Consider the following 24,329-nt stretch of genomic DNA (forward strand, 5'->3'; position numbering starts at 1 on the left):
AAGTAAAAACAGCTGTAAAAAATAAACCAAACATAAGCTCACTTTCTAATTACTGTGTAAAAATATGTGATTCTTGTCTGCTGTTCAATTTAATTGTTAACTGTTCAGTAATGCTGGGTTTCTGACAGTTAATCCTTGTTTGTGCTTCACACGGGCCATAATGGGAAATCATAAACTGTCTAATTTACACTACTGAGTCTGTTGTTACATGTACATAAAACAGTCCCACTAGCAATAAATGAATATGCTTCTTACTGCCATATTCATTTTTCTTCCCTTGGTTGAATTTTTAAACTTTTCATGAACATAGATACATTTTGAACTAGCATTAAACACAGCTGTCTTCTACTTAAACTAACATCATTTGTGCAATATATATGAATAGAAAATGCTTTAAAGAAGATGATAAATAGACATTTCTGTGCAGAGATATTATTGCGATCATTTTTCTTTGATATAAAGTGTCACCCTGAAAAACAGCAACAAAGGGAAACATCCATCCTCATCAAGACGGGTGTTATTTCAGGGTTGAAATATTGCAATTTATGTTGTTGGGTTGCTCAAGTGGCTCAGTACAGCTAGTTGAATCTAAAATGTTGCTCTGATGATTATGTTTTAGCCTTTTATGTTTGTTCTGGTCCAAATCTGAGCATAGGTCACTGTAAAGTTTAGTCTTTTGGAGCTACTGAATAAGATTGTAGTAAAGTTACCAAATAATTAAAAATAATGATGAAAGATTAATCTTTTGTAGGCAACTGAGTTTGTAGTGTTTGGTTTACAAATAGTACATACAAATTTACAACAAGGCCCGTCTGCATGTGTAGCCACAGAAAGTTCTGTGGAGGGACAAACAAGGATCCTCTAGTCTGTCTCATGGTAACAGTGAACGATTAAACTCAATGAAAGCATTCTTGTGAGCTCAAATATAAAGTATGTTCCCCCAGGCAATTATGTAGTCGTTATGAGAAAATTATTTTATCATTTTTATATTGTACCATGTCTATTTTTGTTGTAATTGTTGTGATCATTAGATGATTATCCCAAAAACGACTATAACTTTTTCTGGAGAAAAATACTTTGACTCATGCTTCCCTTACTTAATGATGTTTCTAGCTATGATGGCTGCCCTCAGTTTCTGCAGCTTCACAATTAACAGACATTTCATCTAGAAATCATAAAAAATGCTGCTGAAGGGTGACAAATAGCACAAAAACAGCTCTACTGTTTAGCCTCTAATGACACTGCTGAAAGTACAATATGTACTTGGATAAGATAGTACAAATGAAATTATTGTTTTCACCAGGCTCTGCACTCACAATGACAAAGATGCTACACTTAAATACACTTAAATATAATACAATTTAAAAATAAGCGTAAACCCAGATCCCTCTGAGAGGAAAAAAACATGACAATCATGGGATGTCTTGACGATCTGCGGCTTCAGAATAAACACCAACCTGACAATCATTCATCATCATTAGAGGAGCAGCCGACACCAGGTGCTGTAGTGTCGGCGATATTAACTGCGTCTCGGCAGCCATCATCAGCACCACGTGCCATATGCAGCTATTCTCTCACCTGGACCCCGGTCTCGTCAGTCCGTCTGTTTGAGATGACTCAGCAGCTGCCTTTATCCACTCTACGCCTGCCTGAGCCTCAGTGCTGCTTCGTTAAGGCCGAGATTAGTTTCTCTTCCTGAGTATTTAATCATCTTCTTTTTTATCATGTGAATCGTTCTTTATTCAGCGGTTTAATTCAAAGGTTTGTGCAAACATATAGCAGCAGTAGTGCTATAGTAGATATCAGTTAGCAATCAAATTTGACTTCTTCGCTTGTTTTATTTATGTATAAATGATTTTGCCAACACCAATTCATTCAATAACATAATAGCTGTTTTTTTGTCATTTCTTCGACAGCATCACACAATTTACATTAATACCAGATTACATAATCCCAGGTGTTTCATTAAAATTTGACAACACCCCCACCCTCCCATTCAACATCACAAAAAAACTAATAAGCCAAGCAAACAGCAGCACAGCCTGTGACAATGCCTACGCCTAAGCATGTCCTAAGTCACTAACTGCTGTGTTGTGTCTGTGCCCTCATCAATCAAAGCTTTCCTGTTTATGCTGATGCTAATGTTGCCATGCTCGCTCTGTGTTCTTATCAATTAAAAGAAAGTAGTCAGCAATCCATCATCATCTATGTGCCGCCATGCTCTTTATTGCGTTCCCATGCAATCTGTGTACACACACTGCATGCAGATCGGTGTGTCTGTGGTTGTCTTCGCACATAGGTTATGTTGTCACTAAATAACACAGAACACAGAAGCCATGCTTAGCTTTTCCATCTGCAGACTTCTCATTCTTGTGTCTCAAAAAGCCAAACTTCTTTTTTTTTCACAAACCAAAGGAGTGTGTCTGGGCAGTATTAGAACTGATTCCAGCTGTAAATGGAAACAGAGTTTTCACCTTCCTACACTGAGACTGTAGTCTGGGTTACACACCAGGTATTTGCTTAGTATTAACCGCCGCGGTTCCCTTTGGCATTATTCTTAACACAATGCTGGAGTTCTTTTGAGGGACCACCTAAAACAGAATGTAGCAGAGATTTGTGGTTAACAGCTGTAAGTTACGTCAACCCTGGTTTTTGATATTTATAGAAACAAAACTTCAGAAATATACCAACTATGTAGATTAGTATAGTAGAGTTTAAGGGACAGATGCACAATACGACATGTGCTCCTAAGGGAGCTAGTTTTACCATCCATGAAACTCCTGCATGGATGCCATTTTTACCCTCTTTGTTATTGTTGAATCAAGAACACAGACCTTAACTGATGCAAGTGAGGCCTGCAGTGTTTTAGAAGTTGTCCGGGATGATTTGTCAATGAGTTTTTGGACTTGCCACTCGTTGGGACGTTCAGCGCTGCTCCATTTTTCTCCATTTAGGGATAATTGTTCTCACTGTGGTTTGCTGGAATCAGCTTTGTGTTGTCAGAGAGGCTTTATGAAAGAGAGCTCTTGATTCTACAGGTCTTACAATAATTAAGCCTGCATTTGGCTAATGAAAGTGAACTCAGCTTTCCAGAAAAATGTGGTTTATTATAGCTTATTCATGATTTAAGAAGAATGTGGTTAAGTGCTCACATAGGGCCAGATGGTTTCAGCATCACAACAGTTTAAGTATGACAAAAAAACATAATAAATTTATTAGAGGCAAATACTTTTTACAGCACCGTATCTAGGGTACTCTTACTTAAAAGGGAAAAGTTGAAGATAATAGAGCTATGTTTTGACAGTTGCCTCTTGGCTCACAAAAGCGTCTTCCACAGTAGAGTTCTGGTATACGGCTGCAAGGATGAGCCCTTCTTTAAGCTTCCACTGGTCGTTCATAAATCATCAGTCGAGCTGGCCAAGTCCCATACAAGACTACTAGTTTGATGGACAGAATTTTGGGCACTTTCACAACACTAACCACTTTAAGTGCCTTTTACACTGCAACTCACATTCTCCCTACCACCCTCCCAAACACAGAATGTATACACCGAAGTGTTATGAAATGGCCCGTCTGCTACTCCTCCCATGCTCCATTGTCATTAGATTCATGCACGGCACCCGTGAGTCTGCCTCAATGTTCGGCTGCAATTGAGCTCATTCCTCATGTCTGTTGACTGGTCTTTATAAGCTCACCCCTGACAGCAGGACAGCGGCAGATTATTCAAAGCCTTTTGAAAGTAGATGACCAACGTTCCTTTCATGCCTGGTAACCACGTCTTGACCTCATTCATGTTCCTCGGATGTCCTTGCTTTTCCCTTGTTCGATGTCTACCAAGATTCTGATTTCTGAACCTCAACCTGGATTTGGACTACAACCAAGAAGCATTGCTTAGCCCCTGAAACTGCCTATCTCTAGTCATTTGTGCATAACCCAAGCCTGTCCCCTGGATCACGATCAAGCCTCAGCCATCTTGCCTGAGACCTCTGTAGTGAGTAAGGTAGCGCTCATCACTGCCACATTTTTATCTTGCTCCTGCAGAGGATCTATCACTATCACCAGGTCTTCACCTTTTATTAAACTTCTTAAAATGCAACGCCATGTCCTGTTTGAATGTCAAGTCTCCTGCCTGCTCTGGTTCTGGTTTGTTACAGGAAGTGGGAATCAATGTCATGGTCTCTAGGCTTTGGTTTTTCTTTTGTTTTTATGTTTTCAGTATTTTGTTGTTGTTTTTAAGCTCTGACTTGCTGTATCTATTACATTTCTACTTCGCCACAGTGCTCTGCTTGATTTATATATGCAAATAGCCTTATTAGATTTTATTCTAGGACTATTTAATATTCAATGGACACAAAAACGACAAGGTAGAGGAGAAAAAAATAAGTTAAAAAGATGAGACAAATGCTAAAAGGGAGAATAGGTGACAAAAATAGAGGCGAGGAAAAGAAGAGAACATCATAACATCCTTGGAGTCTGCTTCTACATCTGCAGAGAGATATATATAAAAAAACTGCAAAACGAACCAGTAAAATATTACAGGTACTACAAACTTCAAGTGTTTTATTTAAGTTTTGGTTTATTCTTAAAGCAACTAAAAACAAATTGAAAGTTTACTATGTTTTAGATCGGAATCTTAAGCTTTTGGCCTCGAATTGGCTTCAAAAGAATTTTGTCATGTTATTATGGTCAGGGTTTGTGCTAAACATTACATTGTTTTAACTAAGGCGTGACATGTAAATATCTCCCAAAAATGGTGCTTACACAGGAGCTAAGGTTTCTATAACTAGAAAGATATGTTGACTGTTTATAGGCACATAAACTCTGAGCAGGTTCCTCTCTTAAATCTAATGTACTGCTTTTATAAAGAGAAACATTTCTGTGTTAGGAACAGCTAAGAATTTATTTCATAGGTTTAAAAGCAAAGTGTGTTTCTTTTGCGTTTTGGAAACACGATTTCACAAATGAAAAATATATCAGACTCAGTACACAGGCTGAAGAGGGGCACTTCATATTTTATTCATTTACCACTGCGGGAATTTAACACTTTAATGCTATGGAATTCCATTACAGCTCCTTGAGGAATTTAGGCATCACACAACACAGCATATTAGCTACAATAATGTATTTATCTAAGTTATAGAAGTGACTGCCTGCTTGATAACAAAACAAAAACAATAAACGTGCATTTTACATCCATCTTTGAATGAAAAAGAGGTAGGAAAAAAAAGGCCCTACTTCAAGTGTCCATTTTCCTGAACTCACCTCTCACTGCACACTAGAATATTCCAAGAAATAAATTAATGAGATTTAATGCTGCAGCACGATGCACACTTAGAAACGCATGTGCCAGCCTTCACACAACCTCAGAGAGAATAAACAGATGCGCGTTCACATCCGTGGGCATTCAGCTGGAAAGAAAAAAATAACCAAGTCATTTAGGAACAGGGACGGAGATTAAACGTCTGTGGTGAGGACACCTTCTCCTTCCTTCATGATTATCACCTACCGCGGAGCAACAAAGTGAAGGTGGAATATCCCCTCTCACTCGCAAGCCCTTTAAAGGCATGGAGTGGATTTTAATAAGAAACAGAGTGGTTAGTGGTGCACACCATGGTCTTCAATGGGATTAAAAGCCTTTGAATGGTCTAGGCCATTAAAGTCTAGAAGTCCTGCAGCGCGTTATGAGCATGTTTATCACAAGGATTAACAAACCCAGCGAAAGCAATCACCCCAGGAGCACATGTACTATTATCTGGCTTTGCTGAGCAGCTGATGATAAGAGTGATTCAGCAGCACTGGAAGGTAAAGCTCCGGTCCCAGAACAGTTTGCCCACTATCCCAGCTGTACTCTCCACACCTGCAACATCTGCTTTCACCAGCTCATTTTTTTTTGTTTGTTTAACAGCTGTTTGTTTTTCTGCAGGTTAACTTTACTGTTGGATAATTAAAGCATCAGCAGCCATCTAAAAATAGCCCCAGAGGCAATTATGTTGCTTGTTGAAATCTGGTTTAAAGAAAGGCCTTTCAAAAGTATTTATACTAGGGATACAAGTTATCGATTAATGATGTTATTTAAGGTTGATTGATCGATTGATTAACGACTAAGTGATAAGCATCCATTTTGTTAAAAACCTGAGTTTTCTCATGTATTGAGAGGGTCTTTCCATAACAATGTGCTGAATTTAAAAAGAGGCACATCTTTACATTTTAAGAATTTATTTCTACCATCTGTTTTAAATACAGACAACAATTTTAGTTTTCACACATTATTAAACTTAGACATATTTAGGCAGTATAACAAAACATGAATATTAGGGTCCTGAAAAGAAACAAATAAGATGAATGGAGTCAAATATGTAAAACAATTATAACCCTCATGAAAGCCATCAATTGAGCTTTTGGCACCATGTCTTTTTCTATCATGTAACAATTTCTTGTGTAATGCCCTATGCTTTTCTGTCATCAAATCCTCGCTTTCTGAGCACATCGGGGAGTTTTGGTTGAGAAGCAGATGCTCCTCCACCATGTAGCACATCTGAATTCAAAAACTAGTTTGAAAAGAAATTAAATTGCTGTCAAAGCCAAACACGACGGCTGCAGGATGGGAATTTTTTTGGATTTAAGCCAAATGACGCCACCAGCTTAATGCCTGAGCCGGTATGTCGAGGGGATATACTTGCGTTGTTATGCCGTTATCATATTAGTTGAAAAAGGTCTCCAAATGACAACAATATGATTTATCGCAATATGTTTTAGAAAAAATTATCGTCCAGCAGAATCTGTTATTGTGACAGGCCTAATGGTGGCCATACTACAACAATGAAAGAAAGTCTGTAAGCGAACCTTATCAGTTAATCGGATGGAACAAACTTTAATCTAATAAACCATCAATCGACAATTAATTGTCGGTCTATTATTTGTTTGCATCCCTAATTCATACCCGTTTTGTTACTTATTTTAGAACACGTAGAATAAATCTTTATTTATTGCAATGGTACGCTGCAACAAAATGTGTCTTGTGTATTCAACCCAACCCTTGGTGGACACTTGGTAGCTTTTACACCAAGTGTCTTACTCAGGGACCCGTAGTGGCAGTGGGGTTCTAACTGATAGCCTTCTCAGAACAAAAGTACTCTGCTCTAACCACTAGGCCTCAAACTTTATTGTAGGTGACACAAATAGAGCATAATTATGCATAGGAAAGACATTTATTGTGATTGAATGAATCTTGGGATACTCCTCCTGTCATTGCTTTATTGTGGCCGCAACCTTTAGCCAGAAAGCTATGGTATAAAACGGGTTCCAGATATCCTTGTGTTTCAGCCATAACGCACTGTACTCTCATGCAGGGGGGTCAGCAGTGGAGAGCAGCCCTACTAAAGCCTGGTTTATGATTGATGCATCTGCGAGGTCCGCACGGCCCTATTAAGTCATTCTGGCTGCTACACCCCTCAGCGTAGCCAGATGTTTCCGCGACAACTACACTTCTACATGTAGTGGTGTTTAGTACGCTTGGCGTAGGAACTCAACGCCGCCCGCTAGAGTTTAGGAGAATACTTTATTAATAATTGATTGATTTATTATTATTATTATTAGATAATTTTTGAAATTGATTTATTTATTATTATGTGTTAAATTTGTTAATTGTCTGAATGAATTCCTTTCATCATCATTGTCGTCGTCGTGGACATCATCATCATCATCATCATCATCATCATCATCATCATCATCATCATCATCATCATCATCATCATCATCATCAAGGCTCTTTCTGACAACCTCTCTCATTCTTTGAACCACCTTCTCCCTCTCACTTCCGGTCAGCCCCACTGCTGTTGACAACTTCCAGGCAGAGTTGGCAGGGAAACTTCTGCATTCTGTCTGGATTGGGATTATTCAAATTTACCAGCCTTTGTTTCTGCATTAGACCTTTGTAGCACAGTTTTCCTGTCAAATGTCTCCTTCCATACCTTCTCCTAAGGTACTGTAAGTCCCAATGCAATGTTTTTTTTCTTGCTTATGTGGAGAAGAGAACTGGATCATACCTTAGGGTAGTATGCACAATGCATCGGAGCCTGTGATCCCGTTTTTGAGCAGATTGCAGGAGACATTATTGGGTGCTGCTGGCTTCTTTCATTCCTTCATGAGGTTCACGTGAGAACTTTAGTTCACATGCATTTTTAATCAAGAGAGGTCAAAGATAAGATTCTGGAGAAGATTAAAGCAAGGTCAGATTATCAAACAGTTTCCTAGGCCTGATGGATTCACCCAGACCAAGGATGAATCCACCATCAGATGACACAATTGCAAGGGCCTATTGTAACTCTGGGGGACTTAGGAGGTGTACTGAGAGGACATTTCCATGGAAATTACACACAGTGCAGAACTTGGCTTGGTGGTGATGGTGCAGACAAAAAAATAAAATAAAATAAAATGGATATATATGCAGAAGCTATATACACTCAGTAAACTGTGCGTTAATGTAACGCAGAAGCTTGTAAGTCCTGAACGGGGGAGAGAGACAGTGTCCAGTTTCACGGGCGGTTCTTGGCCTTGTTGATAAGGCTGGTAGCAGAAAAACTATTATTGTTGTCCTGTACTCCATAAGCCAGGGCTGTATGGACGAGTGGCAAGAAAAAAAAAACATTACTGAAGGAAAGCTAAAAGATATCTAGATAACAGTTTGTAATAAGACATGTCAAACTCTAAACCTAAATCTAATTGGAAATCATATAGGCTCTCCACTGACTGAGTTTCACTTATTTTGCAAAGGATGGGAAACATTTCCATCTCTAGATGGGTAGAGGTGATAGTGACATACCTTGAAAGACTTGCAGCTACAATTGCATTAAAAAGTGGTTCTTATAGAACTTATTAACTCTGGGGAGCTGAATAAAAATGCATTCATCAGTTTTTTTTCTTTGTTAAAATGTTTTAAAACATGTTTAACATTCATCTCAAAATATGCACTGCTTTGTCACCCCAATGAAACACTTTTATGCTTGTGGGTGTAATGTGGCAAAACGCGGAAAGGTTCAAGGCATATGAATACTTATGTAAAGCATTTTATTTTTACAGCGCACACAGCGATTGATGGTCAGCCGTTTAAATCACGGCCCTAACTCATGTCCTACTTTCGTTTTTTCTTTTTCTCTTTTTTTTTTTTTTACAGATCTTCCACATGACCTATGACCTGGCTAGCGCCATGGTGAGGATAGTCAATCTCATCGGTATGATGCTGTTGCTGTGTCACTGGGATGGCTGCCTGCAGTTCCTGGTGCCCATGCTGCAGGACTTCCCAGCTGACTGCTGGGTGTCCAAAAATAAGATGGTGGTAAGTGCTCCTCCTGCACAGACTTGTATGGCCTGTTCAAATCAGATTACACTCATGTCTTATCTTATCCATCACCTTCAGTAATTACCGAACTAAAACCCCTTTAGCTTCCTGGGAAAGACTGCAATGCATATCTGTCATGTTAAAGCCCAAATTAATTTGGTTTATCTGCAGCGCTGGTAGACATTCATCCAGTTTGCTGATGACTATATTTTTAGGAGCTCTGGGCCACTTTGTGTAAAAAAAAAAAAGATGTGCTTCCAGTATATATACTTCTGAGAACTGGCAGCCCCTATCATTATAACAGATGCCAGTGAGCTGTGCATGTGCGGACACTTTGTTTTAATTTCTAAATATTCGTATGAAAAGCCTTTTAAAATAGAGCATTTGCTAAAAACTGCCTTGTTACAGAGTTCCTTTCCAGTAGTTTATGCACATGCAGTTTCTCACCTGACAGCCCTATGTGGTTCTCGAGTTAAAGATGAACGGGCCTCACTGTACCGTACTAGTCAATCGACATAGATCCAAGTCTTAAATAACACAGCTGTGGAAATGGCTCCCTGACTGATAGCTTATCGATACACGTGTCAATATAAGAGCTATCAGGGCCGCTTTTAGGTCTTTGTGTAATGGAATAAAAGATTGCATTAGTGAGTATGTTCCTTGGTGACATTTCAACAAAGCATGCGCTCTCTGTTAGCTCATTGGTCTCTGGGGGTTGCTACTGTGTCCACATCTACTAATTATGTCTGTGTTAACCTTCTTTTTTTCCCCAAAAAATAAAATTGCATAGCTTATGCATCTAATCAAATCAATTTAGAAAATAGCATGCTTATTTAGTTTATTTCACATGTATGTTTTCAGAAGAATCCCGGTTTAGCTCAGGTGCTTAAGACAAAACTGAGCGGAATGTCACTAGAACGTATTTTGTTTTAGCAATATAATTCTGAGGAGGAAACTGATATATTACACAGATTCATTTCACACAGTGATAGATTTATGTATCGCAGTGCTTTATCTGCTGTAGTTAAACGCCCTGTACCAGAACGGATGTCACATGGGTGGTTATGTCTCTCAAGGTATGATGTTTCTTGATTCGCCATGCCTGACTGCTTTCACGACAGGCTCGCTTGTTTTACCCAGTCTGCCTCGCTCATCTTCAAGACGCAAAATAGACACAAGTTGCAAACTTCTTCCCCCGAGACGTTTCAGACTTTATCTAATTTTAGCCTTACTTTCATTCATTTGTGCAGAGATGTGCTCTCAGGTGAGAGTTGCTGCTTAGGCACCGTGTCATTACTTGAGATCAGACTAGTTACTGCTTTGTATCGTTTTGATTGAATTTAATTGGAATTACATAAAACTAAATTGCAAATGTTCTGTTCATCCAGTTCAACGCTCCTTTTCATTTGTGACTGAGCGGCACGAGTGTTTACCCAGAGATTGATTACCCGAGTCAACTTCTTGGAGATTATGGTAGAATCCAGAAGATAAACATTGACACAGAATAATATAATATTGGTCTAAAACATTCAAAGGTTGCTATCCTGTTAATATTGGTGAAAAACATTTACAACTCTCTTTAGACTTTTATAAAGATGTCTTTCATTCTAATTTTTTTTTTACCATTTTACTTAATTTGTTTTAACTACTTATGTTAGTGGCCTTCGGAATTTGTGAAACGGCCTAATTCGATACCCCCAAAAACATTTAGATCAAGGCACATAAAAACCTTATTTCAGCTGTTGTTTGAATGACTGAAACAAAGCGTATGAACAAGCAAATATCACTAGGAGAGAATGTAAATAACATGTGTCTTTTGTTGTTGGTTTCAGACAAAGGACCTTAATTTATACCCACTTGCTTGACATTCTGTGCAAACGTGATGATACCTGCATGCAAGTAAAGGATATACTGGATTTATTTTATGTTTTGATTTTTAGAAAAAAAAAAAATTCTATTTGAATAACATTAATTTAAGGTTACAGTACACATTTGGACACCAAACTAATCTAAATTCACAAAGAAATCTGAAAATCTGTGTCTGGAAATGCGTAATATTTAAATGAATAAAATTTATGCAGGAACCTCCAAACACAAAACACCAGCTGGAAATGGGGGAGAGGAAGGGTACACCCTGAACAGGTCGCCAGTCCATCACAGGGCAACTTCAATAGATTTTTCAGAAAAAGTTTTAGTAGTTAGCATTTGAATTTATCTCTAACATGTTTTTCCCCCTCCGATTTTAACTTTTATTGAGAACTATGGATGCATATTAAATGTAAAGAAAGGCAATGCAGATGTATTTGTATACCATATTTCAGTAACAAGACAATTCAAAGAGCTGTGAGGAAACATATCGTTGAGAAATGGGTGCACATGAGAAATTCCTTTCCATATATATCCAGAGTATATTGTTGAAATGTCTTGTCATGAGACATGTTTTATGGCATCTCTCTCATTTAAGCACTTAGAACGGTTTTGTGTCACAAACTATAATTTCAGCATGATGATAACGTAAGTTTAAGATAGGATCAAAATTTACTCACCTAAAAAGTCTTAATGTCTTTCTGGACTTCTGAAAATGAGTGCTGATAGGTTGACATAGTTCTTTTAATATTATTTTACATGTTAAGTAGAAACAGCACTGCTGCCTTGCATGTACACGGTTCTCTACCCTTTTTTTTGGTAGGCAATAATACAATTGCTGTCTGTCTCAGCTTTTTCACAGTGGAAATGAGTTTGAAAGCAATTTGGACTTGTCACCCCCAGGAGAGAGTTAATATTGATTTGCCATGAACTACCATTGGGATCCAAAGGAAAAAGGGGCAATTTATCTACAAATGAGAAAACTCACACAGAAATCACATTTTTCTAAATAGCTGACCTACTTTCTCACATGCAAGCCTGCAGTGTCTTTCGCTCTTTCTGCCCATTCTCAGGGCTCTGTTTTAGGCTTCTGCCCAAACGTCTGCTAGCTCCAAATGTTTGCATATTATTAAGCCTTTATTACCCTGCCAGCTGCTCTCCACTGAACTAACATTTTTGAAAGTTGCACCCCAGTAGCTCTGTCCCAAGTAAAGGTAGCTGTGATGTTAAAACTGACCTTTCATGAGCGATCAGTGCCAGCATTTGAGACAGGCCAAGCCAGGATGTCTTGTAATGTATTCAACCTAACTCACCTGTCCTGTTCTGTTCCATCCAGAATGACACATGGGGACAGCAGTACTCCTACGCACTTTTCAAAGCTATGAGCCACATGTTATGCATCGGGTATGGCATGTACCCCCCAGTGGGTATGACAGACGTCTGGCTGACCATCCTAAGCATGATTGTGGGCGCTACTTGTTACGCTATGTTTGTGGGGCACGCCACTGCTCTCATTCAGTCTCTAGACTCATCTCGACGCCAGTACCAGGAGAAGGTGAGTCAAAATTACTAATTTTGCATTCTTATGTTAGCAAACGTTGGTTTGAATCAACCTTTTGAATGCTTTTTACATGTACTTGTACTGCAGAGGTCTACTTTAGTACTTGTTCATAGCCAGAATGCAACATTTTGTATGTTTGCTTCCTTTGAAAAAGTCAATGTCTACCATGCAACCTATGTCTCTGAAACTATTCATAACCCCTCAAACATTTTCACATTTTGACAAGTTACAAAAAAAAAACCTTCTAGTTTTTTATTAAGAAAAAAATATACATGTTTTTGGTTTACATTTGTTTCCTGACTCCGTACTTTGTAATTTTGAGTTCTTCACAGTTATTTATCATACCTCTTTTCCACTGAGCCCAAATCAGTAAATATTTACACAGCTAATAGTTGATCTATTGATAGATCTCCACACCTGACTATGGATCAATGCTCCAAATACACTCATACCTGTCTTATTTAGCTGGAAGGTTATGTCTTGGTTTGCAGTTTTAAATGTGAATTGAATGAATTTATATAGCACTTTTCTATTTTTACCGACCACTGAAAGTGCTTTACACTATAGCCGCATTCACCCAATGACACACACCAATACGTAGATCAGTAAGCAACCTTGCCCAGGGGCATGTGGCTGGAGGAAGCTGGAATCAAACCTATGTGCAAGACGACTACTCTTACCATTGAGGCACAGTTGTCCCATACTGATGAGCAACACTTTTTTTCATTTTCTGCTGTTTGGATTGAACAGTGCTCCATGAGATGTTCAAAGCCTGCCATGTTGTTTCTTATTCTGGTTTACACGTTACCACAACTTTATTCCTGATCTCTCTGCTGTGCGTCTTGGTTTTTATGAAGCTCTTTGTTTTACTGATGCTGTCAAACAAATATCTGAAGCCTTCATTAAACAGCTGTATTTATACTGAGATTCAGTACACAGATGTGGCCTTTATGTACTGACTTCTGAAGGCATCTGGTTTCATATTTTTTTTACAGATTTGTATTCATAAAAAACATGTTTAAAATCACAATCACATGCTTATCTGTGTTGGTCTATCACATAAAATGCATCTAAAATATTTTTGTGGTTACAATCTCACAAAATCTTGAAAAAAGCCCTATTTAACTTGTGCAATAGAGTACACTATTTAACTTGATTTACATGTTCCCTTAAGTAATATTCACCATCTTCACATAATTATTAACCTGTTTTTTGTTTATTTATTTTGCAATAATTTTAAAAGCAAGCAAACCTAGAAAAACAACACTATCTATGAAGACACTCCAACAAATATATAAAGGACTGGTGCTAAAATCCAGGGCTAATGTTTCATTGGGATGAGGCTGTTTTTGCAGAGACCTAAAAAAGTCCCGATGTCTGGCTGTGAAGACTCAGATGTGTCCCACAGTGACATGCCCTCTGTAGACCCAACATGGGTGATAATGAGCTGAGCTCTAGGCTCCCTCAATGCCCACTGTCTGTCGCGAGGTGCGGACAAGAGAGACTGACCTCTGGAGAATGGAGGAAGAGGCTAGAGAAATCTCACCTAAATGAAAGAGGGAGAGTGGGAGTGAAGAAATACAGGAAAAAGAGCAAGGCAGACGAGCACATTAGCTGATGTAACACGTGTGGGGTGGTGCATTTTCGAAAGGAGGCCAGGTCCATCAGAAAAATGTGCGCATCACAAATACAGTATAAAGATATGGATTTTTTTATTTTATTTTACTAAAATCTCAGCACCTACAACTAGGAAAAATCTTTGATGGAAATCTAATAATTGGGGTTGGAACTTCAGACTTAGATGTTTAATTAAAGTGGCGTAAAACTAGCAACCAGCTTAATGCACTACTCATGCCGGCTAATCTGAGATGCCTTGCTTGCTACCAGGTTAACTGAACAGCTGGCCAGTCTCAGCACCAGTCTGTGTGTGCTGAACTCAGTGGCTTCCATTCCCAGAATAAGCCCCCAAGACACCATAAAAATCCCCCAGCAGGCTGAAACAAACCTCATCTATGCTGCTTCACTGGGTGTATGTCTGCAAAAAGGTGGTCCTGCAGAATGCAATGCACTTTTAAGACTGTGGACTCTTTTTTTTCCCACAAGTCTCAGCTTTAAATTACACTGAGCTTCTATGTTTTCTACTATCCATGCCCACCTTTTACCCTCTTTAGTCTCAACACCTTGAAAGATACCTTTGCTGGTGGCCCTTTCTTTAGCTGTGAGACAGTGGGATCCTCTTCTTGCTGAAGATTCCCCTCTGCTTAGGGTAGTATGCACAATACTATACTGTTTTAGACTAATTCCAATAATCCACATGCTTGAGGAGCAGACAATCCCTGAAGTACCGAGAAGACAGGTGGCATTTTTTAAAAGCCCACTGAGCAGCGATGTCAGGGACAGGCGCTCCTGTCTGCAGGAATGCAGACTGGAGAGGAACCTGCTGAGTGAGCACCCAGCACAGGTTTCAGCATCCTGTACAAGATTATAATGCACACCTGTTTACTCAACGTAGCCCGAGCAAATTTATTATTAATGAATAAATTGGGTTTTGTTGGGATTGTGTTAGCGTTTTGAAAACACTGGTTATATCCTTGTGACCTTTAATAAACCACGCGTAATGTCCATATGCTAGCATAACACTCTTAATAATAATGATTGTAGTTGTTTTTTTTTTAGACAGATATATGAGAGTGCATGTGTTTGAGTTGGGCTACAATCTCAACAAATGACAAACTTGGTTCTAAATTTCAGAGTGCTAAAAGGAAAACTGTTTTTGAAAGGCAGCCAGAAGAAGTCCTCTTTAGATACGGCACAAGACGCGCAAAAAAACACACAAGCCTGTTAAGGAAGCTAATAGACCAAACTTAAACGTTTTGGTCTGCATGTAAAATGCTACGTGTGGGCAAAAACTAACACATTGTTCTCCAAGGTAAAATATTGTGGCTGGTAAATCCTGCTATGGGGCTGAAGGAGAGATTGATGGATAAATACAGGGAAGCAGTAAAATAAAACCTGTTGAAGGCTCAAAACAAAAAAAGACTCATGAATGAGGAGGACGTTAACCTTTCAGCAGGGCAACAGCCCTCCACATACAGTCAGAGCTGCACTGAAATGGTTTAAATCACTGTATGAGAAATTTCTTTATTAAAAGTATTTGTTTCAAAGATTTTAAAATGACCCTAAAATCAATGAAATAATTGTGTGATGTCTAAATGTGTTGACAGGCCAACCCCTGCATAGTCGCAAATGAGAACTATTAGGAAACAGTTGCCTACATTCCACATTAGTAAATTACACCAGCAGGAAATTACTAGTTTTTTTCTCTGGTTGATCTGTGGGTCTCGACTTCAGATCTTCAATTATGCCCATGCTGTTATTCCAGATAAGGGTAGCAAAGCTGCATATTGTGGTGTTTTACAGTATGAAAGTATATGTACGGCACAGAACGTCAGTGTGTTAAATCATAGGCGAAGGATTACCCAAAGGAAAAGCAGCGGGGTGACAGCACAAACTGACTTGCACCACTGTCCCGGTGGTATGTTGGGTAAAACTGATCAATGTTTAACCAGTGGAAGTGTTATGATAGTGGATCACTAATGAGCCATAAGAACCACTGCCAATTTAATGCTTCCTGCTGGTTTTGATGTGTCAGGGGTTGTGTATTCATCCACTGTAAATGAGGCGTAAAAAAAAAAAAATTGAGCACAAAGCTCTCATGGCTATATGGCCAAGATGAGAGACCATCTGTCCTGCTGGCATGCAGAGGTGATATCCAGGTTACTTTTATATTTAGCTGGGAAAGGTTTTAATGAAACCCCTGTGAGGGAAGATTACAAGGAAAACCAGCCTGAAAAGGCTTCTCACAAGTGTACAGATGGCGGAAAGAAAAGGATGGGGAAAATTGTTCTCTCTCTCACAAAGATAGGGGAACTTATCATCACTGAGCGGAAGTGAATAGAATTCTATTAAAATATAGCAAGAAGTGATAAGTGTCTCTGGCTTTCAGAATCAAGCAAGTATAGAGTCAAATGAATTGTTTTGAATGAGGCAACATGTTATCTATTAAGCACAGCAGACAGACAGCCACTCAAATATCATGAAGGAGATGAGGTATGGCCCACACGGAGATGAAAAATCACTTTAATAAATTGATTTTCACCCTGCTAAACAAATAATATTGTCACTATTTCAACGGAGCGATAAAGCATCTGCTTGCTGCTTGTTTGCAACGCACATTCTTTCACATGTATCTGAAGCCAATTTATGTTTGAGCTAAAATGTATCTACATAAAATGATGCAAGAGTCGAGCTGTAAGTGGTTTAAGCTAAAGGTAAAATGAGTTCAGTGAAATATTGAATCTACTGGAAATTACTCATTGTAGTTGACTTTATTTTTTTTATTATATTCATTGTGTGGATAATTTTCTTAAACATCTGAATGGTTCATTATAAACAATTTGGTTTAAATTGGTGGAAATCAGAGTTTTGGAAAAGGCATTATTTAAGCTCAATATTAGCCTGCTTTATTCTTGTTTTATTCCTAAACGACTTTAAATAAATCATATTTTAAATGAAATACTAATTTGTTGAATATGACTGTACTTTGTTTGTCATCAAACAAAAATCAAAATAAATTGAACCACATAGAGACATGAGAGCCCTGGACTGCCACAAATCTAGATATTGCTTGGGTACAATTTCCAGATGCTGAAAATACCACCTTATTCTGTTCAAGCAAGTTAAAACACCACTGGAATGCCCGGCCATTACACCATTCGGGAATAAATCAGCTTTAGTGTCCCAGACATGAGCGTATTGTGGTGGTAAAACATTTTATCAACCACAAATTGAAGGTAAAATACCTAAAGAAGATGGCAGAAGGTTGAAGAATATTGGCTGAAGCTGGTACAATCGTGTTCAAGTTTATTTAACATTTTGTGTAGTCGTTCTATAATACAATTAATCCCCAAAAATACAACATGGCTAAGAATTGTGTATAAATATGGTTGTTCTGTATTGTCCTTCATTTTCTGAGACATGTCCTGTGGATGATTAAAAGTAACTAATTGAAGTGTTTGGCTATAATGACTATGTTTACGATTAGATGAAGAAAAGGAGGAGCCTGCATGTCTGAGAACAGCCTCCAAACTGTTAACTTTGAATCTGACAGCAGCAGTTTTTCTGTGTGAGCTGCAGCAGGAGGGACTGGTGCACTTCCCAAAATAGATGGCATTATAAGAAACAAACCGTATTTAGCCAGGTGTCATGACTTAGGTTTTTCTTTGTTTGTTTTGGACTTTTCCGAAATCTGCCCCACTCCCTTCATCCCCCATTCATCCTCCAATCAGCTCAGCAACTTACCAGCCACCACTCTGCACCTTATCTGCTCCAGTTGTTGCAATCACTAAGTGCCAACTCTGCTCACCTGTTCCCCTGCCCATTTAGACCCGCCTCATTCCCCTGCTCACTGCCAGATCATCTCGTCTTGTTTTGTCCGCTCTGGTGAGCCTTCAGCCTGCATCTGGTCAAGTCTGGTTCTGTTAGCCTGCCTCGTCCTGCCACTGCTCATCCCCCCAATAAACCTTTAACTTTGAATATCGGGTTTGTACTTGTAATCATTACATCGGGCTACACAATAAATTACAAATTTATCGTTATTGCAATGTCACGGATCGCCATGTGCATATCGCAAAGAACCGCCTGGAGTCCAATGACTGTTAGCTAATTATTTGAGCACCCTGCATTCAGTCTCTCGGAGCCACTAATATTTCGTGCCATTTGTTGTTTAATGCAACATAAAAGGTTTGAGAAGGTAAAAAGGTGGTAAAGCTGATAAGAAACTCCAGCTAAGCTGTTTTATTGCTAAAACATCACAAGTCAGACACAGGCAACCTTTTCATTAAAACCGTGTGTTTGAAATAGAAATTATTGTGTATTGTTTTTGTATTTTAGTAGCTCGATAGACTATTCATTATCTGGGGTCTATGATTGCTATGGTCCTAAAGTAGAACGACATTAACGCTTACATTTTTTCTTTATTTATTGCAAGCTATGTTGTTAGCGAAACATTTACCAAAATATTGCATACTGCAACTTTTCCTAGTATTGTGCAGCCCTAGGATGCGGATCTATTGAAGTAACGTCTCAAGACATCTGCCAGAAAGTTAAAGCTTGGGCACAAGTGGTCTTCCAAAAGGAAAATGACTCAATGTCATTTTGCAAATGTGTTCCAAGTTGGATTAGGGAAAAGAGAATCAATGTTTTGGAGAAGCCATCACAACGCCCTGATCTCAGCCACATGGAAGATTTGTGGGCAGAAAGGTTTGTGAAAGGAAGGTGACCTTCAAACCTGACTTAGGGACTCTAGTTCTGAGAGGAGGAAAGGGGAAACGTTTTAAAAAACTTGGCAGATGGTGTGAGGATAACCTAAAACATTAACCAAGGTCATACAGTTTTAAAAAATAATTCTACCAAATACTGCATAAATATGTGTAAGTTTCTCATGGTGAGAAGGTAATACACATTCTCCAAAAAATCAATTCTCTTATTCTTGCATTTAGCAAACATCAATTATTTTTGTAGTCCTGACTGACCAAGAAAATTTAAGTAAGTCAGATTTAATACAGATAATAATACAAAAATGGAATGTACATGTGTAAATGTCTGTTTTTTTTTTGTATGTCTTAAAAAAATTTGACATTCACGTTTGTTGTAAATAGTTAATACATAATTTATCACTGAAATGTGGTAAAAAGTTCTATATTTAGAAATTTTTGCCAAAGGCGTCCAATAAACAGATCAGTTTTTAAAGTTAAAACTTTCTGTTATTTCTTTGTCAGGCAAGGGTTGAACCATTCAGTGCTGGGCTTTTAAATATAGTATGGAATCATGGTCTGTGCTTAACTTAAGTTATGAGTAAGCTTGCACAAATTAGGCAGTGCCAGTCCTTCATTTCTAAACAGCTGGCTTCGAGTAAATGGAATGTTACTTTTGTAGGATTATGGTGTAAATATTGTATTCAGGCATGTATGTTACTCTATAAACAATTATGTTAGGTCAGACTGTAAGAACAATCTTAGTTGTAATTGGTTAAGCGTCTGGCAAATTCCTCAAAGAATCCCTCCCTCTTGTCTCAGGCTTGTTGAGACGCATTATGACACAGAGTTGTTGTATCTTTCCAGACTGGGAGCTCAAGATGGCTGCACATGTGACTGTATATATAGCAAAGGGTATGCATGTCACTTCAGCTCTCTCTAAACGGCTAATTTCTTTCAATTGCTCATCACTGTGGTAATGAACACATACCTAGAGATGACTAAATGGACACAACACACATACGATAATCCCAATCATCTGCAGGTGACTTGTGATCCTTGTTGTCTCACTTCCAATACATAAGATTTATCAGGATATAACTTAACGATGTGTGTTGTTTGCAATTGGTGATTTAATCAAGGATGCCCATTAGATAGCATGTTGTGGCAAGTCAATCCCAAATGGTTTTAACAGTAAATGGCAATGGGATGCTACAGGCCCACCCGTTACATCTCTAATTAACACTCGGTAATTAAACATTACTCTTAGGGGAAAAGTTAATAAAGAGCCCAAAGCGGATTATTTGAGGGTTTAAAGGCCATAGGGATCCTTTATACCCCTAATTCAATTCCCCCAGTCAAGCCTCTTTGAGAAAGCAGTAAACAGCTGTCATTGTGAAACTATTTTCTTGTTATATGGTACTGCTTCTTAGGGTGGTTGGTCAAAAGGAAAGACAAGTAATGCGGTTAGGAAAGTAATGAGATATTTCCTACTGGTGTTAGAAAGTGATTTGAGGCAGTTTGAAGGTCTTAAAGACATACGTTTCATGGAACAGTATTTACCTGGTGGTTCCCTGAAGGTTAGGTCAAGATTTCCCCGTACGGGCAGGATATGGTTGATGATTTAAAGAGCTGAACAGTGCTTTCGCCTCACACTAAATTCGCTTCTCGGTAGTTTAGGATCTGACTGATGGAATTAATCAAAACCTTAATATTGCTTTTTAACTTTTATTGCTGAGTCAAGGCTGCCTGATAAATATGTGTTGAAAAGCAGTTGTTGTCGGGATGTTAATGTCAGTTATTATAGGTGGGGTTGGGGGGGGGGGGGGTGAAAAGCTACAGGATCTATGAAAAGCAGCTGAAGCAGCTCTGTAGAAGGCTTGTATTAGGCTGCTCTATGAACGGGCAGTGTAGTGATTGGATACTTGCAGCCCGTGAGGGCTTTCTTTATATCTCTCTGCATGAATGTCGAGGAACGTTGCATGAGTCTTGACAGCTCTGCCTATTGAGTTAGTTGCTGGTGCAAATCCCCCTCCTTAACTTCTCCTATTTTGCCCCATCTCATCCCCTTCAGTACATTTTATTTGTAATTTTTGTGATAAATAAGCACAAAGTAGCAAATAATTTTGAAGGGGCAAGAAATTCAAATGAAATATTAAAATGTGTCTTATACTGGCATTGGAATTCATAATTTCTAGAACTGCCTTTTGCTGCTCCAAACTTTACAGTAACTCTCCCTGTTACCATAACTGCTGAAGGAAAGCACCCTTACGACATGATCCTGCCCCCTCCATGTTTCATCATGGGAATCGTGTGCAATTTTGTTTTTTTGTTACAGAATTAAATTTTGGCTTTATCTGACCAGAGGACCTTCTTTTACATGTCTTCTGTTACTTTCTGTTTCTTTATCATTGCCACTCTTCCATATAGCCTAGATTTGTCAAGTGCACATATAGTAGATGTCGTGTCTACAGAATTTCCCATTTGGACTGTGAATCTCTTCGCCTCCTCCCACGTCACCACGAGCCTCTTGGCTGCTTCTCTGAATAATGCTCCTCTTGCCCGGCCTGTCAGCTTAGGTGGACAGCCATGTCTTGGTAGGCTTCTTGTTGTGGCACACATTTCCCACGTTTCGATGATGGATTGAACAGTTCTCTGCAAATTATTAAAGGGTTGAGACATTGTTTTATAACCTAACCACACTTTGAATGTCTCTACAATGTTACCCTTGGCCTTTATTCAATTCAGTGTATTTATATTGCAACAATTCACAACACATGTCGCATCAAGGCACTTTGCAATAAAACAAAGGTAAATTCAGTCAAATCCTAATCGACCTCTCTGTGGTGTTCTTTGGTCTTCATGGTGCTGTTTGTTCAGAGGTTTTCTCAAGAAAACCTCTCAGGGCCCCGCAGAGCAACCGTATTTATACACAATTCTCAGCCGTGTCGTATTTTTGAGGATTAATTGTATTATAGAATGACTACACTGTCTCAGTCAATCCAAAATGTTAAATAAACTTGAAACCTGAATTTTTAGGTTAGTAAAAGTAAGGATTTGGCCTTCTTAAGGAAATGTATTTGTGCATAATCATTGAGCAACTATTAGTTTGTATAATTATTATACAATCCAATTATCCTTTCTCTTCATGTTTTTTATCAGTTAGAATCTAATAAACAAACATCTCAAAATTCACAAATAATTATTTCTGACATTTAAAAAAAAGACAGACCAGTGTGGCCAATATAATTTCAATAAGTCAAAAGCCTTCCATTCATTGACTCTATCATTTTCTTGAGCTGTTGATCACCTTTTGGTAAGGCAACAACCACAGATTGTCACTTTTCAATGACAGCACTGAACACCTTGTATGTCTGGATATTTCAGGAGGTTTCAGTTCTGGAATATAACTGCACAGAAGAATTGGTTCGTGTTAGCTAAATATTTGATTCTTTTCAAGTCTTTGCCAGTTAAATTGGATATTTCTGTCTCAAACTTTTCTTGCCATGTGATTTCTTATTTAATATATTTTTTTATTTTCACAGATCAAAATAGAAACTCAGAATACATCAATAGAATAAAAAAAATAAAAAATGTGATGGAGTGTGACAGAAACCCCTTAGGGCTTATACCAAAGGCCACACCCCTAAACCAACAAAACATCAGGCAGCTCACATTATGAAAGTCCTTTCATTCAAGAGAGAAAACAGAATAGACAAGTAACATTATTTTTACATTTTAGCTTTCAGATTTCAGGGAGTCAATATTTGTAAAATCATACATCACTGTCTTTGCTATTTGGAAGTAAATGTTTGATGGTTCTGTGAACACCAACCAAAATATTGGCAATTGCAAGAGTACTGCAATCCCTGGAACACTTTTGACTTATCAAAGCCATTTAAAGGTATAGTGGACAATTTTTCCGGAAATGTAGGTCACACTTTGAATAACTGAATAAACACAAGTGCATATGCACAGCAAGAGGAAACTAGCAAGGAACGAGCACACACACTGGGTTTACATGAGCATGTCACAATGAATGGCATGTGGGATAAGATGATCCCCCAGAACTCAAAGCCAAAAAAAGATTGTCTACTATACATTTAAGCTTCTATTTTTGCTCATTCTGTCCAAAGAAAAGAAGCTGCCCAATAATTTTGCAAACTTTGATATAGGAACATTGATCTTGTTTGGCCACGCCCTCACTCATTTACACAGATACAAATAGTCTGTTATGCTAAAATCCAATTAACATTCAAGTTTATACAGCCTGGAGTAAGAAAATATGCATAAGAATCCTGCCACAGTCAAAACGCCTTCTTGCCTGATAAAATTTAATCACCCACATGTGGACTTTCTTTACAAAACAGACGACCTCTGAAGGCAAATTGTTTTCACTTGATTTTGTGGAATCACAGTATAAGACATCTGATGTATATGAAGGCACATTGCATTTTCTGATTTCTATCAGAAAAATAAATGCAAAACTGTATTATTTTCTTTCTGATTCACAGCTATGCACTATTTTTACGTTGGTGAAATACAATCAGTTAGTGTGGGTAATATAACAAAATTGGATAAAGCTAGATGAAAACTCTTGAAAAGCACTGTACATTATGTTTATCTATAGCAAAAAAGTACTTCTTGAAAATTTGTAGACTTATGTTAATTAACATGTTGCAGCTCTACATTTGATAAGTAATAATATGATGCATGAACAGTTGCACATCATAGGTCAATGGTTTACTACTATTGGTTTTACTGAAATAATCGATCACCCTCATCTTTTTCAAAGCCTCTAGCAAAATGTAGCAACACAGAAAAAGCAAAGCGGTCATTTATTACAACACCAAGACAGTTTGTAGTCTATTTTTTGTCATAAATTGTATCTTCATTGTTTCCTCTTTCTAAATTATCTTGAATCTCATTATAATCATGATTAGATTTTGTAATAATTATGACAAGACTTAAAATTTTAAAAGGGGGTTTTGTTGGACGTAGAGCCCTTTGTCCATGTAATAAAAGTTTAGGTGGATGAGAAAGATGAGGAGAAAAATAAATGTTTAGAAAGTCTAATTAAGTGGCTGACATGTCTTTGGGGAAATGAATTATTCATGTTTTATTTGGTAAGAATTTGCATCTGCTTGGAGATTTTATTTAGAGGGAAGGGAATAGGGAAAAGAAAATGTGTGATAAAAGAGTTTGGGGAAGAAAAGAACTGTGTGAATGGATAACTGACTTAAGAGCAGCC

General features: G+C 38.2%; 1 protein-coding gene across 1 annotated transcript in view; it reads left to right on the forward strand.

Moving 5' to 3' along the window:
- The window catches only part of hcn4 (hyperpolarization activated cyclic nucleotide-gated potassium channel 4), a 106,232-nt gene that overhangs the window by 51,548 nt on the left and 30,355 nt on the right, over positions 1 to 24,329 (forward strand). Inside the window, exons 3-4 of the mRNA XM_012868255.3 lie at positions 9,173 to 9,334; positions 12,540 to 12,758. Coding sequence (XP_012723709.2) covers positions 9,173 to 9,334; positions 12,540 to 12,758 — 381 coding nt within the window. The remainder of the gene's footprint in view (positions 1 to 9,172; positions 9,335 to 12,539; positions 12,759 to 24,329) is intronic.

This window comes from Fundulus heteroclitus, chromosome 4 (assembly GCF_011125445.2).
Source record: "Fundulus heteroclitus isolate FHET01 chromosome 4, MU-UCD_Fhet_4.1, whole genome shotgun sequence".
Taxonomy (NCBI): Eukaryota; Metazoa; Chordata; class Actinopteri; order Cyprinodontiformes; family Fundulidae; genus Fundulus; species Fundulus heteroclitus.